Genomic DNA, 20,243 nt, shown 5'->3' on the forward strand with positions numbered 1-20,243 from the left:
AAGCACAATTGTGATCTATATGATGAAAATGAGTCACTGCTTGTTTAAAAATTTAATTGGTTACACGTCAGCTGTTTTCACATCTATTCAGGCAAATTACAAAGTCCACAAATTATAGAAAAAGAAAGTGATTGTCTTCAGAAATCACATAAGCCAGTAATAGATTAACATGGCAGTCACTGAGTGAACATATAAATGAATTTCCAATTATATTATACTCCGGTAAATCTAGCTCATTTATTCTCTTTAGTCTTAATGCATCATTAGCTACATCACTTCCTACCTCAAAGTGCTTAAAGAACACTCTGGTGAGCGTTTCTCTGAAGTGAGATGGACACAGAATAGATTCAATAATGACAACACGACGATCCCTTGGGTTTACCAGTAAATGTCTGTAAATGAAAGGGGAAAAAAGACAGATTATATTAAAATCAAATAGAACTGACTGCAAACTTCTACAGAGAAATTAATCAACAGATATAGTCATCTGGAAGCCACTTAGTTTTGTTTAAAAAACATGGATCAATTAGCATGTAACCCATGATTAAGGATCAATTGCATTGTGCTCAGAATTTAAATGAAAATTGTATTTTTTTTTAAATCTTCTATTTGAAGTCATTTTTCCCTCCAGAGAAGAGGAACGAGTAGTATGGCAATCAGTGAATTATGGAGACTAGATTAAAGTTTGCACTCACTGCTCCCCACACAGCAAGTTTTCAATCCTTGTAACCCATTAAAAATTGGTTGGAAAGAATTTCTGTAGGGCTCTCCCCTAACTTGAACGGAAACTCCCGAGAAACAGCATAACTGGCTTTTTACACCATTACTCTGGGGTTTCTGCCAACCTTCAATGAAGTTACAGCGAGAGATCAGAATTTCCGCCCCCCGCGCTCCCCCCCTCGGAATTTTCTTTTTTAGAGCAGCTAGATCAAGAGTGGCATGTGTAGGGATTTGGAACAGATCTGTTCTCCTTGGTGGGGGAAGATAAATACCTTAAAAATTACAAGTAACTGTGAAATGTAATGCAGATTCTGTTGTGCTAGCTTGCTCTGCATGTAGCATAGCATTAAAATATCAAATTACAGTAAAAATGTTTTTAAAATATACACTACCTGAAGTACAGCATATGAATGAATTCCTTCAAATAGCCATAAAGCTCTTCAGTATTGATGTTATACTGAACTACTTTAACAGCCTGCAAAAAAAAGCAAAGACAAAAATGTCTTGCATCCAAGATATGTGCATTCGGAGTTTTACAATTTATGATCATTGCCCTGTATGTCTACACAGATTATGATTTCTATGGAGAATGATAGAACTAGAATTACTCCATAGAAGTATCACACTCTCGAAAGTTCATATTTATTACTACCACTATTACATCTGCAAAGCTTTGCTATTTGGCTTACTCTCTTCCTCGGATAGCTGGCTGTTCAATTCCTCCCTCCCCTATCCCTATCAATCTGAGTTCCCTATCCTCAGCACTCTTTCCTCTTCCCCCCTCTCTACCCTTCTCCTATCCTCACCTCCTCTCCCCAACATTGGTTCCATTAACCACCCCTCCAGTCCTACTTGATCAGAAAAATTCTAATTGCTCTTGAATATCCATGTGCAATGCCACAAGAGATTGACTGTGTATATATGCATATAATTCTTGAAGTGACTTCAAAATGGTAACAAACCCCTGCACCTCACTCTTCTTTAAATACCCTCTTTAAAACCCACCTTTTTAGGCTTCAACGGCATTACCATAGTCAAACCCCCATCAACATCCTGGGGGTCACCATTGACTTAACTGGGCCAGCCACATAAATAGTGTGACTAAAAGAGCAGGTCAGAGGCTGGGAATTTTGTGGCGAGTGACACCCCTCCCGACTCCCCCAAAGCCTTTCCACCATCTACAACACACAAGTCAAGAGTATGATGGAATACTCTCCACTTGATTGCAAGGGTGCATCTTCAACAATACTCAAGTTGCTCAACGCCATCCAAGACAAAGCAGTCCAGTTGATCAGCACCCCATCCACCACCTTAAACATTCACTCCCTCCACCACCAGTGCATCATGGCTGCAGTGTGTATCATCTACAAGATGCACTACAGCAATTCGCCAAGGCTCCTTCGACAGCACCTCCCAAACCTGCAATCCCTACCACCTAGAAGGACAAGGGCAGCAAGCTCAAGGGAACACCACCACCTCCAAGTTACACATCACCCTGATTTGGACATATATCACCGTTCCTTCATCGTCGCTGGGTTAAAATCCTGGAATTCCCCAATTAACAACACTGTGGAAGCACCTTCCTAACATGGACTGCAGTGGTCCAACAAGGCAGATCACCACCACCTTCTGAAGAATAACTAAGGATGGGCAATAAATGCCAGCTTTGCCAGCAATTCCCACATCCCATGAATGAATTCCATTATATTAAAAAAGTACACTAAAAATATCAAAGACCAACACATTGGCAAAGAAATTGCAGTCAGCAGTGTAGTTACAGAGTATGCCATTGACCTCCGAAAGGAATTCGCACTTACCTGGTGCGAGGCCCCACACGTAAACTTGCTGTCAGATGCTGCAGAGTTGTGCGCAGCATAGTGGCCCACAAATACCAGGGGCGCAGCGTGTGCGCAAGCGTACCTGAGATCATGTGGGGCAATGTTCCAATCAGCAAACAGAAATCTCCGATGCTCATTCACAAAAATTTTCGTCTCACTAAAGTAAATGACTCATTAGTAAATTAATATGTAAATTAATAAATCACCCCAGAAAATTAATAAATCAGTCTCTTATTCTTGGTAGAGTTGTGTTCGGATCAGGATAGTTAGGTGAATATAGATTTATTTTGAAAAGATTTTTTTGTCATGGCAGGTCTTTTTTTGCTGCATATCCCCCCCTCCCCTTACGCGGTGCAAACAGGCTCCTATGCCTGTTTTTATGCGTAATTTTTGGGCAGTTGGTGGGCAATTAGTCCAACTCTGCGTCAGCAATAAAAATTTCACAGTCATAATGGATGATCCGTTAAGTCACAAACGCATGTGGAAATTCCAATCTTGCTGTCCATTTCAAAGGCGGTATGTCATCATACTGCCTGCAAATTCTGCCCCATTATTTTTGCACCAACATTATCTCCACTTTAATCTTCAACATTAGTAATGTAGTTATGAAGTTTTAGATTCTACACCTTAACAAGTCAGTATTTCATGCAGTCACTAGTCATCACCCTAGACATACAAAACTGCCCCAAACCTACTGCAGAAAAGCAAAAAGTCTTGCATTTACAGAGCACCTTATCACATCTCCCAAAAATGTCTTAAAGCATGTTACACAAATTAAATTTGTAATATATAACTTACTTGGGCTATACCCGGCTTCTTAATTTCACTAGGGATGATGCATCTTGGTCCAGTTTCTCCCGCAAAACCACATCTAGAAATTGAAAGAGAAATCTTCAATGTACCTGATATTACTAAATATCATACCTGCATCAATGAAACTTAAAAAAAAACTGACTATTGACGATGCTACGCAATCTTTTTGCAAAGCAACAAATCAATTAACAGAAAATAAACATCCAGCAATTCTACTGGATCTTCCCCCCCCCGCCCCACCTTTGCCAGTTTTTCTGCCATTTTTTGACTGCTGGGGCCATCACAGCCTGGTCCCATTCTATCCTCATGAAGTCCAAACATGCAGGAGTTTCTGGTTAGTGAAAATGAGTGGGAACCAGGATGATTATCCACTACCAAGGGTGCCAAGTCTGCTACCTAGCTGAGGTCAATGAAGTCAGCAAAAACCTGAGATTGAACCTGGGATCTTCCTGGTCTGTACAGTCAGCTACTCACTGGATAAAATTACTGAGCAATCAGAGAAGTAAAAACTTGAACCCTCACTTTTTCAGTAGGACTTTCGGAAAGAAAATTCTAGCACCTACTCCTTGAATAAAGGATAATTTTCTTTTAATCAATCTATTTTCTTTTCATCTTTATCCCCAATTCATGCCTCATATTAGGTTGTAGTGAAAATTCATATTTAGTGACGAAGGCCTGATTCTAAATTGGCTCCAGCATGTCTTAAAAAAGATCACTCTGAAAAGGTCGTTTGAACACCTGCCGACTTAACTTGGCTAGGTTTTGGATACAATGGCCTGGATTTTGCAGTGGTAATGACGGTGTAACTGTCAGCGTTCACAGTCATTACTTCTCTGAAAGTGAGAGCAACTGCTGGGGTCAGCTCATGCGCAGATAATGCGGAAATCCAGACGTTGCTGTCAGTCATTCCCTGCTCCTCCACTGGGTATGCGATGGAACTCCCTGGAGCCCACAATCAATTTAAATCACACTGAAATGATATTTAAGGGGCCACCAGTGTATATAGAGTATTTGGATTTTCAAAAAGCGTTTGATAAGATTATTAAACAAAATTAGGGCTCATGGGATTTGGGATTATATATTAGCATGGATGGAGGACTGGTTAACAGACAGAAAACGGAGAGTAGGAATAAACGGACCATTTTCTGGTTGGCAGGCTGCAATTAGTGGGGTACCGCAAAGATCAGTCCTTAGGCCTCAGTTATTTACAATCTATATCAATGACTTAGACCGAGTGTAATGTATCCAAATTTGCTGATGTTACAAAGCTAGGTGGAAAAGTAAGTAGTAAGGAAGACGTGAGGAAGACGTGAAGAGGCTGCAAAGAGATAGAGGTTAAGTGAGTGTGCAAGAACATGGTAGACGGAATATAATGTGGAGAAATGTGAAATTATCACATTTGGTAGGAAAAATAGAAAAGCAGAATATTTTTTAAATGGTGGGAGATTGAGAAACACTGGTATTCAGAGGTACCTGAGCGATGTTCCCGCTAAGCTGCGATGCTGCGCAGCTGTCTGAAGATCCCACACAGCCCTGGATCGGCTTGTCAAATGGGAGATTTCGCCTGCGCAAAATTTTGAATTAAAGGGACCGCACCCCCCCAAAAAATTAGGGGGAAACATTGGACCTGGGTGTCCATGTACACAAATCACAGAAAGTTAACATGCAGGTAAAGCAAGCAATTAGGAAAGCAAATGGTATGTTAACCTTTATTACAAAAGGATTGGAGTATAAGCGTAAAGATGTCTTACTGCAATTGTATAGGCCCTTGGTGAAATCACACCTGGAGTACTGTGTACTGTTTTGGTCTCCTTACCCAATGAAGAATATACTTGCCTTAGAGGGAGTGCAACGAAGGCTCACTAGACTGAGTCCTGGGATGGGAGGTTGTCCTACGAGGAGAAATTGAGTAGATTAGGCCTATATGCCCTAGAGTTTAGAAGAATGAGAGGGGATCTCATTGAAACGTATAACATTTTTTAAGGGGTAGATGCTGGGAGGATGTTTCCCCTTGCTGGAGAGTCTAAAACTAGGAGTCTCAGAATAAGGGGTCAGCCATTTAGGATTGAGATGAGGAGAAATTTCTTCACTCAAAGGGTTGTGAATCTTTGGAATTCTCTACATCAGAAGGCTGTGGGTATTCAGTCATTGAGTATATTCAAGATACAGATCGATAGGGATATGGAGATAGTGCGAGAAGGTGGAGTTGAGGTAGATGATCAGCCATGATCTTATTGAATGGCGGAGCAGGTTCGAAGGGCTGAATGGCCTACTCCTGCTCCTATTTCTTATGTTCTATTTGGCACCAGAATGAAACTAACGTCGGGAGCAGTGAAATTCACGCCACAGGGATCACTAGATCTTTGTGGGCAGCTTTATACGAGGTCAGTGGCAAGCACCGTCACTTTGCCACTGGTTGCAAATTCCGGACCATTGTAAAAGATCACGCAGAGGAGAGATCACCATGGCAAGAACAAGTCTGGGCCGGCTGACAATAATTTTGAACATCTGCTTATGTTAGGTTGTGGATACAGAAAAAACAATTGTGTCAACCAATCGTGGGTGGTATTGATTGGAATCAATTGTTGATAAGGGAATGTCTCAGTTGTGATGGCAGGTTAAAAAGGACTTTTATAAAAGCTAGAATTTTGCGAGAGAGGAGACACAGCTCCACCGCGACTGTTCCAACCTAGCTTTGCTTCCTGGTGACACCATCTCACCTGGTGTCTTCTTGGCTGCTTGCTGCCAATCTTCCATACAAGCTCGTGCCAAGCATGAGTTTGTGACTTTCATTTTGGGGTTAGTCGAGGATAGACATTTTGGAAATTCAAAAGGTAATGTATTGTTAAGGCAGTTCTAATTTTTGTATAAAGCCAATATATTGCTTAGATGATAATGAAAATTTTCTAAGTCATGGTTAGAGTTTCTTCAGGGAAAAGTGCCCATTACGTTAAAAATTAAATTAAATCATAAGGGGATAAAAGAGCAATTCCCCAAAGTAAATAGTACCTTGCTCCTACAAGGTAATTCTATTTTATGTATTCTTCATACCACATTTATACTCAGACTGGTAGATGCAAGATGGGTTTGAACCATTTCCACCTGCCTTTCTGGATCTCGGATTCCCCTGCCCAGGAATTGGATATACCGTCAAAACAGTTACAATGTAAGAATTTAGAAAGCATGTACGTGACAGTGTCTACATTCTCTAAACAGTTAAATTAACTTCAGGTAATTTAAAAAAGTTTAAACCCTGTTTCACACCACACGGGTGTTACATATACTATCCCACCCAAATATTGCAACACTACTTTCCCCAGGCAATCTCACTACTTGAGTCTAGCTCGGCTGCAACTCTAAATTCAAACTGCATCTTGTGTTGTTATGAAGCAGTAACTGCTTTATAGTATCACCAATGTTCCAATACAAAGCACCCTTAGGTTACATGGAGAGACACATGTTTAGCGGCAATTATAAACAATGAAATAACAGATAGATGTCACATTTCAAATCACAAAAAGACTATATTCTCAAAATCTATTGGAGAATATTTTTACATAGGTGATTGCTTTATTTTCTTACTGCTGATTGGAACATGCTAAATATCTAAACTCCCACCATTCAAGGCTCAGTTGTGTAAATAGAGCAATTAGAAATGTATTTTATCTGATGTTAATTGTTTTGGAGAGAAAATATATCAGGGCCAAACAGGTGATGGGGAAGTTGTATCACTATTATGTAGCAGGTGAAGAGTTGAAGTCCATCCACGTGTTAGAACTAGTTAAATCTGAGCCGAAAATATAAATAAAACTAACCATCAGGGACAGCCAACCCACCAGGGGCTGAGAATATGTGGCAGCAATCTGTGCTTTTAAATCCTACAGATGACTAACAGCTTTAGTTAGTTTTGAAAAATATCTGTGTTCCAGTTTGAACTTTAAAGGGGACTGAGATATCTCTGACCCAAGTCTGCAGCCATTCTTCAGTGGTTCTCTGCATGCCAGCCAATTGATTGGCTAGGGTGAAAATGCTCCATGAACATAACAACAATGTGCATGCATATAGTACTTTTAATGTAGTAAAACATCCCAAGGTGCTTCACAGGAGCATAATCAGACAAAAAAAACAAGTTTAGTAATGTTTCTTTGTTTTGCAACTGATTCAGAGAGTTAAATAATGTTCAAGTAAAATCTGCTGCTTTGATCTTTTTCTACTATTTCAAGATCGAATTTGTATTTTAGCCTTAGTTACACTGCCGAGAGTAACTGATCTTCTGCTATCTTAAAAATTAGGGTAGATCACAAGGAGGAGTGTTGTGTTAACTCTGGAAAATGAGCAGATAATGTCATACTTCAGTTCGGGAGCATGGGCTTGTTTACAGAAGTAGTCCTCGGAATGAACATAGAATTGGCTAAAAATTGTAACATGTGCTATTGGTACTTTTAAAAAGAACATTAACTGACCAGTGACAATAATACACTCAATTGAATTCTTGATCTCAACTGTGTCATTATGGGGAGCTGTCCTAACAGGACGACAGTGGGGGGAATAAGCACATCATTCCTGAGCCACTCTTGCACAATATCTAGTGCCAGCTTCAGTGTTGTTTCAAAAAACTATAAGTTCACCCATTTTCTTGTATACAGCTGATTATATAGGATTACATAGATATACAGCACAGAAACAGGCCATTCGGCCCAACCAGTCCATAACATGTTCCACTCGAGCCTCCTCTCATCTTTCCTCATCTAACTTTGTCAGCAAAACCCTTTATTCTCTTTTCCCTCATATGCTTATCTAGCCTCCCCTTAAAAGCATCTATACTATTTGCCTCAACTATTCCCTATGGTAGGTAGCGAGTTCCATATTCTCACTACTCTCTGGATAAAGAAGTTTCTTCTGAATTCCCTATTTGATTTCTTGGTATCTTATATTGATGGCCCCTAGTTGTGCTCTTCCCCACAAGTGGAAACATTCTCTCTGTTTCTACTCTATTAAAACCTTTCATAAAGACCTCAATTAGGTCACCCCTAAGAACATAATAGGAGCAGGAGTAGGCCATTTGGCCCCTCAAGCCTGCTTTGCCATTCAATAAGATCATGGCTGATCTGATCATGGATTCAGCTCCACTTCCCTGCCCGCTCCCCATAACCCTGTACTTCCTTATTGTTCAAAAATCTGTCTATATCCGCTTTAAATATATTCAACAACCCAGCCGCCACAGCTCTCTGGGGCAGAGAATTCCATAGATTTGCAACCCTCAGAAGAAATTTCTCCTCATCTCAGTTTTAAATGGGCGGCCCCTTATTCAAAGATTCCCCTGAGATTGGGCTCAATTTTCCCCAGTATTTGCACCGTTTTTTTTTGGAGCAGGCTGCTTTTTCTGGCCTAACTTAAAGATCCCCAGTTTTCCCAATAAATTTGTACCATCGTAACTCATTTAGTTAGGTTTATTTTAGGTACTTTTTTCTTCCTCAAAAGGGGACATAACTGGCCACCTACGACATTTCGAAAACTTTGGCCAGTTGATAGTTACTCCATTTCTACTTAGGCCAGCGTATGTGGCCTCTTGAGAAAACCCTTACGGAGAGTTAAAGAAGTTGGCGCAGGTAAGTAAATCGGAGGCCATTCGGCCTGGGCTAGGGGCAGGAAGCGGAGCAGACCGGGACCGGCATTCACTCTGAACCTGAGAGGCTTGGCAGGGGAGGGAGCAAACTGACTGGCACGCACTCGGGGGCCACAGTGGACCAGGAAGGCACCTCACTCGGGGGCTGGAGGGGGTCGCAGACAGCCGATCTGAAGGCTTGGTGCCCGGGGAGGGGGAGGGGGTAGGGAGAGAGGAGAAGACAAAAGACCTTTGGGTGTGGCCCATCCATACAGACCTTGGTGGGAGAGAGAGAGAGAACTGCCTGCTTTCCTGCCGTTTTGAGCTTCTTTGAAAGTTTAACTTTAAGTATGGGAGCAATACTGACAATGCCATACCTTGTCCGAGCATCTGCATCATGGTGCTACGTACGAGACAATTGATTAGAGCTCATCGTATCAGCAACATCAGAGCTCATAGGGTGCTGGGCAGGAGGCCTTACCCACCTTGGGTATAGCGAGACAGGCGTTCGTACCTGCACTTGAGTGATGCAGACTGTCAGAAGGCTGAGTTTCTGTAGAGAAGTTGTCCATGAGATCTGTGAGTTGCCGAGATCAAACCTGCAGCCGAGAAGCATCAGGACTGCTTTGTCAGTTGAAATGAAAGTTACAGCTGCACTTTAATTCTATGCCTCCGTATCATTTCAAGCAACAACTGGGGATGTGTGCGCCATCTCAAAATGTAACACGTCTCCTTTCGCCAGGTAATGGCTGCACTGTATGCTTGGAGGAATGACTTCATCAAGTTCCCAATGACACCCAAGCAATCCACGACAGGGCTGTGGGGTTCTCAAGGATTGCTGGCTTCCCAAAGATACAGGGCTGCATTGATTGTACCCACATCGCCTTGCGAGCACCTTTGGAGGATTCCGAGATGTTCAGGAATAGAAAAGGCTTCCATTCCATTAATGTGCAGCTTGTGTGTGACGACATGCATTGCAACATGTCAGTCGATTGCATGAGCCTTGCGCCAGCAGCTCATCTGTAAACACTTTACTGTTCTTATGTTCGATGCAAGATACCCTAGGAGCACCCATGATGTGTTCATTCTACGCGACAACGTTATATCTGCCATGTTTGAGCAGCAGCTAGAAGAGCAGAGCTGGCTACTGGGAGACAAAGGGTACGGCCTCGCCACCTGGCTCATGACGCCCCTACGCATAACCCGGACGGAAGCTGACCGTGAATACATGTCGCACATTGCGACTTGCAGCATCATAGAGAGGACCATTGGCATCTTGAAACAGCGTTTCTGATGCCTGGACCATTCCGGAGGCTACTTGCAATACTCCCCTGAGATTGTCAGTCAGTTCACTGTTGTGTGCTGCATGCTGCATTACTTCGCCATCATGAGGCAGCAGCAACTGGTATTGGAAGACCCACCTGCTGCGAGAGTGGCTGATGATAATGATGTGGAAAATGCAGGTGACGAGCAAGAGGGGGAGGAAGAGGAGGATGATGACGAGGATGAGGAAACCATGCAAGTGCCTGAGGCTGGAGCACCACGGCGGGCCAACGTGCTCCTTTAACGATTGCTTGAGCCTTGCGCCAACAGCTCATCTGTGAACACTTTACTGATGCCTGAGGGCTCAGCGACAACAATTCCACATGGACATGTTTATTGTTTGGAGCTGTTCCGTAATGTTGTGTTGTGTTAATGGAACATGATTCAGTTTTAATGTAAAATATTTTATTCAAAAGTTTACAATGTACTTAACGTTAATAAAATTATTCTTGTATCAAACTTTACTTTAACATGACTCTTTAAGATCACTTAAAAACTTTTATCACTTATAAACTTGTAAATTTACATAACTTACAAAAAACTTTTATCTCTCATCCCCCTTAGTCCAAGACCGCCTGCTGCGCTTGGTCTTGGTCTTTCCACCACCCCGGCCCACAGGCACAGTGATTTTGGGCTTGGTACCAAGCTTATTCCAACATCTCGGGTAATGCGCACTTCTTGATTTGGGGGGGGGTCAGGTAGGAATGTGGACTGCAGTGGGAGTGGCAGTTGATTCTGTCAATGGGCACGGGGTCTGGGCGAGTTTCCTTATTGCAGCAGCTAACTCACATGCCGGCCCTCAAGCACCCTGACAGTGTCTCAGCGGACTGATACATTCCCTCCCGGATGGCCTGTACTACCCCTGACATTCCCTCACTCATTGCCAGTGTCGTGCTTTGCACTACCTCTGACATCCCCTCCCTCATGGCCACTGCCGTGCTTTGCACTACCGCCGACATTCCCTCCCTCATGGCCATGGACGTAGTTTGCTCTACCTCTGACATTCCCTCCCTCATGGACACTATTCCCTCACTGATGGTCCCGGCAAATGTTGTTACTTCTCCTGACAGTCCCGCTACCTCATCACTCACCCCACTGATGGTGTCCAGGAGTGATCGGGTAAGGTCAATGCTCTCCACACTCAATGACATCATCTGAACCACATCTGTTACATCCTGCATCTCAGGAGAGCATGGTCGAGTTCTCCTTCCCTTCACCCTGGGTCTGCATCTCACTGGGACCCGCAGCCTGGGACGATGGGGCCCTGGGTGTGCCTCACTGCACCCCACTGGGACCCACAGCCTGGGACGATGGGTCCTGGGTGTGACTTGCTGCACACCAACAATGGAACCCATAGCCTGGGTGTGACTTGCTGTACCCCACTGGGACCCGCAGCATGGGACAATGGGGCCCTGGGTGTGACTTGCTGCACCCCACTACTGGGACCCGCAACGTCAGAAGGTGAGAAACTATGGAATGTCTCACCAGCACTCAAACCACTAGTCACGGAAGGGGCTGAGAGGGGCACCTCCTCAAAAGTCAGTACAACAGTGTGGTCTTCATCCATCTCCATCCCCTCCCCCCCATGTTGGTCTGGAGGGTTGGATTGGAAGATTTTCTCTTCTTCAGGCTTGTCCACGTCTGAATCTTCTTCTGCATCTTCAGGATTGGCCTCAGGTTCTGCAAAATATAACAGAATAGTCAAATGGTTAGCAGCAAAGGAAAGGGCAGGATGGGTGGCATGAATAGGCTCACACATAGCAGGCCAGGCAGCAGGTTGATTTGAAGGGCCATGATGAATTTTCAGGACTTACCCTCGCCCTCGAATGTGGGCCCAGCTTGTGCAGTACTGATTGTTTTTCTCCAGGCAGGACCCATCAAAGCCGCGACCCTCTCTTCCAAGGGTGTCAGTGGGTGCAAATTTGGCGGGCCTCCTCCTGGTCGAGTTCTTTCCCTTTTGTGTGGGCCAATTTCCTCTGCAAAGATGAAAATGCAACTTTTTAAAGAGAGGGTGTCTTTCTGCTGGACGGGACATATACAGCTGGTCACATTTACAAATGCATTGAATAAATGAAAATATTACTTACACTAACTACTTGACCAAGGTCCTGCCATTTCTTTTTACACTGGCTTCCAGACCTCTTGGTGTTCACCACTACGCAGTAATCTTCTGCAACTTGGTTCCAGCGTTTCTTCATTTCGTTTGGTGGAACTTTTGTGTGACCTCTGTTGGTATCCAGCTCCTGCCATCTGTTCTCAATCACAATAACTAGTGTCTCCACTTCTTCCAGCAAGAAATTCTTTGTCCTTGGTCCGTGTTGCATCTTGTACTGTTGCTGCTGCTCTCAGACACACATAGCACTTTTTCAAATGTTCTCAAGACACACACAGCACTGCTTCTGCATGCAGCTTTGATTTTTCAAACCATAGCACTCCTTCTGGTTCACACACACACACACACACACACACACACACACACACACACACAAAGTTGCTCTTTAAAAACGGCCGATTACCAACTTGGAGCTCTACTGCACATATGTGGCCATTTCAGCGATGTCAAGATCATCAGTTTTTTTCCCCGCGCATGCACAGAAGGCCCAGCTCCTTTTTCCAGCGCAGACCGCAGGCTCCACCCCCCCAAGGCGACTGGCCACGCTGCACGGCTCCAGAATACAGTACAAACATCGGGGACAAGTTTTTCTCGCGCATTTCTTGATGTAAATAAGCGGTGCAACTCTGACAATACGCCAGAAAACAGGCTTGGGTAAAATTGAGCCCCATGTCCCCTAAGCCTTCTCTTTTCAAGCGAAGAGAGACCCAGCCTGTTCATCCTTTCCTGATGGGTATAGCATTTCCGGTATCATCCTTGTAAATTTTTTCTGCAGCCTTTTCAAGGTCTCTACATCCTTTTTATAATATAGCGACCAGAATTGCATGCAGTACTCCAAGTGTGGTCTAACTAACGTTCGATACAAGTTTAGCATAACTTCACTACTTTTCAGTTCTACCCCTCTCGAAATAAACCCTTGTTTGCTTTTTTAAAATAAATGGCTTTGTTAACCTGTGTCGTTACTTTTAGTGATTTGTGTATTTTTACTCCGAATCCTTTTGCTCCTCTACCCCACCCCAGACTTGCACCCTCTCTATAAGTGACCTCCCTATTCTTCCTACCAAAATGCAATACCTCATATTTATCTATGTTGAATTTAATTTGCTAATTATATGCCCATTCTTCAAGTTTATTAGTGTGTTCCTGCAATTTGTTGCAGTCCTCCTCAGTGTTAACTTTCCCGCCAATGTGGTGTCATCCGCAAATTTAGAAATTGTATTTTTGCTTCCAAAGTCTAAATCATTAATATAAATCCTGAACAACAGTGGCCTCAGCACTAATCCTTGTGGAACACCACTACCCACCTTCTGCCACTGTGAATAGCGACCTTTTACCCCTATTCTCTGCTTTCTGTCTTGAAGCCAGCTAGCTATCCATTCTGTTACTTGTCCCGACTCTGCATTCTCTGACCTTGTTCATTAGTCTCTTATGGGGTACCTTTTGAAAATCTAGATAAATTACATCTACTGCATTACCATTTTCTACTCCCTCTGTTATCTCTTCAAAAAATTCAATGAAGTTGGTCAAGCAAGACTTTCCCTTTTGAAATCCATGCTGACTATTCATTATTATATTTTTGGCTTCTAGATGTTCTTCTATTTTCTCCTTTAGTGGGGATTCCACTATTTTTCTTCCCACCGATGTTAAACTGACTGGTCTATAGTTTCCTGGCCATGTTCTATCTCCCTTCTTAAATATAGGTGTTATGTTATCTCTCTATCCACCAGTCCTCTGGCACTGCACCGTTTCTAATGAATTATTAAATATGTGTAGAAATGCCTTTGCTATCTCTTCCCTAGATTCTTTTAAAATGCGCGGATGTAAATGTTTGATTAGTTTATTTAATATATACCCTCTTTTCATTTTAAATGTACTTATCTCATTATTAACCTCAACATCCAATGTCATGTTCACCTGTTGTATCTCCCTGGTAAAGACTGAGCCACGTAATTATTTAATATTTCTGCCATCTCTCTATCACTGCATGTGGTATTATCCTGTCCATTCCTTAGTGGCCTTATTCCCATCCCAACCTTCCTTTTTTTAATTGATTTGCCTGTAAAATATTTTACTATTTTGTTTTATGTTCCTTGATAATTGAATTTCATAGTTCTTCTTTGCCTTCCTAATTGTTTTTTGATCTCTTTCCTAATCTCTTTGTATTTTCCCTTATTATGCTCTCACATGCTGTCCATGTACTTAATGTATGCCTCTTTCCTCACCCTCACTTTTTCCCTTATGGTTTATTCATCCATGGTGTCTCATTAGTGTTTAGCTTGTTTTTTAGCGGAATATATTTTGTCTGTACTCTGTTGAAAGCTGCTTTAAATATTTCCCATTGCTGTTCTACGTCATTGTTTGTCAATATCGTTGTCCATTTTATTTTCTCAAGTTCTATTCTCAGCCCCTCAAAAATCAGCTTTTCTCCAATCTATTACCCTGGTCTTCATCATATTTATGTCCTTTTCAATTATTATTTTAAAGTGTATATTATGGTCACTATTGCCTAGATGTTCCCCGACTTTTACTTCTCTTATCTGCTCTGGTTCATTCCCAATTACTAGATCCAATAGCGAATTCTCCCTTGTAGAGCTTTTTACAGATTGAGTTAGAATGGAGTCCTGTACACATTATAGGAACTCCATTCCTTTATCCCCTTTACCTACCTCTTCTGGTCAATTAGTATTGGGGGTTGAAATCCCCCATAATTATGATTCTATGTTTTTTTTATTTCCCGAACTTGATTGTTTATTTCTTCCTCCACCTCCCTTCCACTATTAGGTAGCCTGTGAACTACCCCTGAGTGTGATTGGTCCTTTATTATCTTTTATCTCTATCCACATGGATTCTATTTCTGTTTTGCTGATAGCTGCGACACTTTTTTCTACTGCCATTATGTTATCCCTAATAAGTACAGCTACTCCACCTCCCCTTTTCCCCTCTCTATCTGTTCTAAATATATTATACCCTGCAATGTTTAATTCCCAGTCCTGATTTTTCTGTAGCCATGTCTCAGTAATCCCCATGTCTGGTTCCTCACAACGCACGATTGCCTCCAACTTCCCTGTCTTATTATGGACACTGAGTGCATTGCTGTACAGACAGCTTAACTCATTTTTAATAGCAGTCCTTTCACTTTATTTTAACCATCTTTTTACACTCCTGTTCTTTAACTCAATGTATTCCCTGGCCATCAATATCCTCCCTTACTTTACTCCTTCCTATGCTCTCCTTTCCTGTTTTATGGATAATTAGGCTGGTTTCATTTCTTGTAGATCCCTCCACCCATCTTGCTAGTTTAAAGCCTTTGCCACCTCCCTAGTTACCCTTTCCGCTGGGACACGGATCCCATCCCGGTTCAGGTGGAGCCCATCCCATCAGTACAACTGGGTGGGAAAGCAAACTGTGAGGACACAATAATCTGCAAAAGGATATAGACAGGCTAAGTGAGTGGGCAAAAATTTAGCAGATGGAATATAATGTGGGAAAATGTGAGGTTATCCACTTTGGCACCTTTATTGCAAGGGGGAAAGAGAGTATAAAAGCAGAGAAGTCCTGCTACAACTGTACAGGGTATTGGCAAGGCCACACCTGGAGTACTGCGTATAGTTTTGGCCTCATATTTAAGGAAGGATAGCATTGGAGGCTATTCAGAGAAGGTTCTCTAGGTTGATTCTGGAGATGAGGGGCTTGACTTATGAAGATAGGTTGAGTAGATTGGGCCTATATACATTGGAGTTCAGAAGAATGAGAGGTGATCTTATTGAAACATGTAAGATAACGAGGGGGCTCGACAAGGTGGATGCAGAGAGGATATTTCCACTCAAGGGAAACTAAAACTAGGGGACATAGTCTGTGAACAAGGGGCCGCCCATTTAAAACTGAGATGAGGAGAAATTTCTTCTCTCTGAGGGTTGTAAATCTATGGAATTCTCTGCCCCAGAGAGCTGTGGCAGCTGGGTCATTGAATATATTTAAGGCAGCAATAGACAGATTTTTGAGCGATAAGGGAGCAAAGGGTTATGGGGAGCAGGCAGGGAAGTGGAGCCAAGTCCATGATCAGATCAGCCATGATCTTATTTAATGGCGGATCAGGCTCGAGGGGCCAAATGGCCTACTCCTGCTCCTATTTCCGATGTTCTTATGTTCCTGTGCCAGTACTGGTGCCAGTGTCCCATGACACCCCTCTTTCCCACACCAGCCCTTTAGCCACATGTTAATTCTCCTGATCTGACTGCTTCTATGCCAATTTGCTCGTGGCTCAGGCAATAATCCAGACATTATTACCCTCGAGGTCCTGCTTTTTAATTTAGCTCCTAATTCCTAATACTCCTTCAGCAGAACTTCCTCCCCGTTCCGTTTGTTCCGACATGAACAACTAGATTTACCCACTCCCTTTCCAAATTCGTCTCCAGCCACCTCGAGATAGCCCTCATCCTGGTAACACACCCTTTGGGATTCTCGTTTTTGGCTGCAGAGGACGTTATCTCCCTAATTATAGAATCCCCTATCACTACCTCATTTCTATACTGCTCTTCCTCCCCTTGGACAGCCTTCTGAGCCACAGTGCCTTGGTCTGCATGAGTGGCCCCAAGGGTCTGTGCTCTGAATGTTTTTCTTAATAATCAAGGGAAGTGTAAGAGTGTCCACTGGGAGAGTGGCATTACGAATATTCACGTTTTGAGAACACCCATCACAATTCATATGTCACACTTCCTGCATACAAGCATCAGTTCTTGCAAATATTTATAATAGTGTTGAGTGTATCAACTTTAAACAAAGGGAATCCTGTAAGTAAACAGTTGCCTATCCTGTTGAAGTGGCAAAAACAATCACCACTGGTGATACAGTGGCAAATTTACCGCGGTTTATCACCGAATGTGAAGACAACTTTGAATTTTAATTGAATAGATTTATATTTTTGACATGCACAGAAATAGGCCATTGGGCCCAACTGATCTGTGTCGGTGTTGGTGGACGAATCTCCGCCCACCCTATCAGCAAATCCTTCTATTCCTTTCCCCCCTCCCTGTATTCTCCGACTCACTTGGTGTAGGCGGCCCCCAGATCGATCACAACCGCCGTCTTCTCGCCGCCGGTCCCCAATCCCTCAAACAGCGGCATCCCGGAGCAGCGTTCCCGCCACGCCGTACCCTCGCTACTCGCGCTCCAACCCGAAGCAACCGCTGAAAACGGCGAGCGCTCGAGCCCACAGGCCCCCGGCTCCCTCACTCGCCCACTGCACGGCAGCGCTTACACATTGCCCACTTTTTTTGTCAAAACAAAAACGCTTCCTCTATTGATTTAATTTTTATTTAATGACTAATTTCGAGTAATTTGGCGAAAATAACAAAAGAAATTCGCAACAGATTTGTCAGGCACGAATTAGACTCCCTAATTGGCGAGAAGCATCGCAGGCAGCAAAAGCCGGGCCTTCGAGTGGAGCTGCTGTTGCGGGTCACGTGTGCGAGTCACGTCCTCGGAGCTGCACCGTGGAGTAAGAGAATGGGTGGGCTGAAAACAATAAGCAAGCTGTTGGGTTGAATCAGTTAGACAGCGATGACCCTGTTTGCACACCGTAAAAGGAGGGGGGTTATGCAATATTAGGTGAAGCATCAAAACAGCAGTTTGAAATATGGTATCAGTGTGCGATGAATAGGTTCAACATTTTTCAAACTGAAAAGCAGTTAAGATAAAATAAGATTAAATATAAATATGTTTCAAAAGACAGGTTCTCATAAATCTTCAGGTTAATGAACTTGATATATTTGGAATGTTTTCGAGATTTAGGGCACTTTCATTTTTTGTGCATTAAAAATCATGTCTGTAATAAGTTCAGGGCTGAATGCAGCATTGCTTAAACGGAATGACGGGGTCCAAAGCCATTTAGAGATTAAGATTTTTCTTGCATGGCCTAAATATTGGAAGTTGGCCCCCACGTCCACATGAAATTCTTTATTGACTGTCTAACAAGCCAGGGTGCACCAGAAACAGGATGACGGCAGAAAAGTCTTCTCAAATCCATGCCCGACAAATGAATGGGCATCGGAGATTTCTGTTTCCTGATTAGAGCACCGCCCCACATGATCCCAGGTACGCTTGCGCACACAGTACGCCCCTGGGATCCGCGGGCCACTATGCTGCGCATAGCTCCGCAGCGAAACACGCAAGTTTTTGAAGGGGGGTCACACCAGGTAAGTGCGGATTTTGTAGGAAGGTCGGCAGCGTACTCCTTAGCTATGCCACGACCGCAATTTCAGGGCCTTAGTGTTAAACTTGTATACAACCTTGGTTAGATCACACTTGGAGTACTGTGCAGAGTTCTGGTCTCATTATTACAAAACGGCTATAGATGTACTGGGGAAGGTGCAAAAAAAATTACAAAGATAATACCAGAACAGAGAGTTTATACCGATCAGGAAAGACTGAACAGGCTGGGGCTCTTTTCTGCAGAAAAGAGAAGGCTGAGGGGTGACCTGATATAGGTCTTTAAGATTATAAAAGGGTTTGATAGGGTAGGTGGAGTGAAAAAGTTTCCACTTGTTGGGAGTCCAAAACTAGGGGCCATGAATACAAGATAGTCACCAATAAATCTAAATAAGGAATTCAGGAGGAACTTCTGGTTAGAAACATAGAAAAATAGGTGCAGGAGTAGGCAATTTGGCCCTTCGAGCCTGCACCGCCATTCAATAAGATCATGGCTGATCATTCCTTCAGTACCCCTTTCCTGCTTTCTCTCCATACCCCTTGATCGCCTTAACCGTAAGAGCAATATCTAACTCCCTCTTGAATACATCCAGTGAACTGGCATCAACAACTCTCTGCGGCAGGGAATTACACAGGTTAACAACTCTCTGAGTGAAGAAGTTTCTCCTCATCTCAGTCCTAAATGGCTTACCCCTTATCCAAAGACTATGTCCCCTGGTTCTGGACTTCCCCAACATCGGGAACATTCTTCCTGCATCTAACCTGTCCAGTCCCGTCAGAATCTTATATGTCTCTATGAGATCCCCTCTCATCCTTCTAAACTGCAGTGAATAAAGGCCCAGTTGATCCAGTCTCTCCTCATTTGACAGCCCAGCCATCCCTGGAATCAGTCTGGTGAACCTTTGCTGCACTCCCTCAATAGCAAGAACATCCTTCCTCATTAGGAGACCAAAACTGAACACAATATTCCAGGTGAGGCCTCACTAAGGCCCTGTACAACTGCAGTAAGACCTCCCTGCTCCTATACTCAAATCCCCTAGCTATGAAGGCCAACATACCATTTGCCTTCTTCACCGCCTGCTGTACCTGCGTGCCCACTTTCAGTGACTGATGAACCATGACACCCGGGTCTCGTTGCACCTCCCCTTTTCCTAATCTGCCGCCATTCAGATAATATTCTGCCTTTGTGTTTTTGCCCCCAAAATGGATAACCTCACATTTATCCACATTATACTGCATCTGCCATGCATTTGCCCATTCACCTAACCTGTCCAAGTCACCCTGCAGCCTCTTCGCGTCCTCCTCACAGCTCACACCGCCACCCAGTTTAGTGTCATCTGGAAACTTGGAGATATTACACTCTATTCCTTCATCCAAATCGTTAATGTATATTGTAAAGAGCTGAGATCCCAGCAGTGAGCCCTGTGGCACTCCACTAGTCACTGCCTGCCATTCTGAAAAGGACCCGTTTATCCCGACTCTCTGCTTCCTGTCTGCCAACCAGTTCCCTATCCACATCAGTATATTACGCCCAATATCATGTGCTTTGACTTTGCACACCAATCTCTTGTGTGGGACCTTGTCAAAAGCCTTCTGAAAGTCCAAATACACCACATCCACTGGT

The 20,243-nt window shown here is 43.3% G+C and overlaps 2 protein-coding genes across 3 annotated transcripts in view; one reads left to right on the forward strand and one right to left on the reverse strand.

The window, feature by feature from the left end:
- Positions 1–17,665, reverse strand: part of actr10 (actin related protein 10) — a 34,584-nt gene extending 16,919 nt beyond the window's left edge. Inside the window, exons 1-5 of one of the 2 annotated variants that reach the window (XM_070879153.1) lie at positions 17,460–17,548; positions 5,208–5,263; positions 3,357–3,429; positions 1,113–1,195; positions 284–392 (exon numbers count right to left, since the gene is read on the reverse strand). In XM_070879153.1, coding sequence (XP_070735254.1) covers positions 284–392; positions 1,113–1,126 — 123 coding nt within the window. In that variant the 5' untranslated portion in view covers positions 1,127–1,195; positions 3,357–3,429; positions 5,208–5,263; positions 17,460–17,548. Of the gene's footprint in view, positions 1–283; positions 393–1,112; positions 1,196–3,356; positions 3,430–5,207; positions 5,264–17,459 lie in introns of both variants that reach the window. The other variant, XM_070879152.1, reaches the window with a different exon arrangement.
- An 863-nt stretch (positions 17,666–18,528) lies between these two features.
- Positions 18,529–20,243, forward strand: part of LOC139262310 (armadillo-like helical domain-containing protein 4) — a 221,193-nt gene continuing 219,478 nt past the window's right edge. The window contains exon 1 of the mRNA XM_070877467.1: positions 18,529–18,606. The gene's annotated coding sequence lies outside the window, so the exon portion shown is untranslated. The remainder of the gene's footprint in view (positions 18,607–20,243) is intronic.

This window comes from Pristiophorus japonicus, chromosome 4 (assembly GCF_044704955.1).
Source record: "Pristiophorus japonicus isolate sPriJap1 chromosome 4, sPriJap1.hap1, whole genome shotgun sequence".
NCBI lineage: Eukaryota > Metazoa > Chordata > Chondrichthyes > Pristiophoridae > Pristiophorus > Pristiophorus japonicus.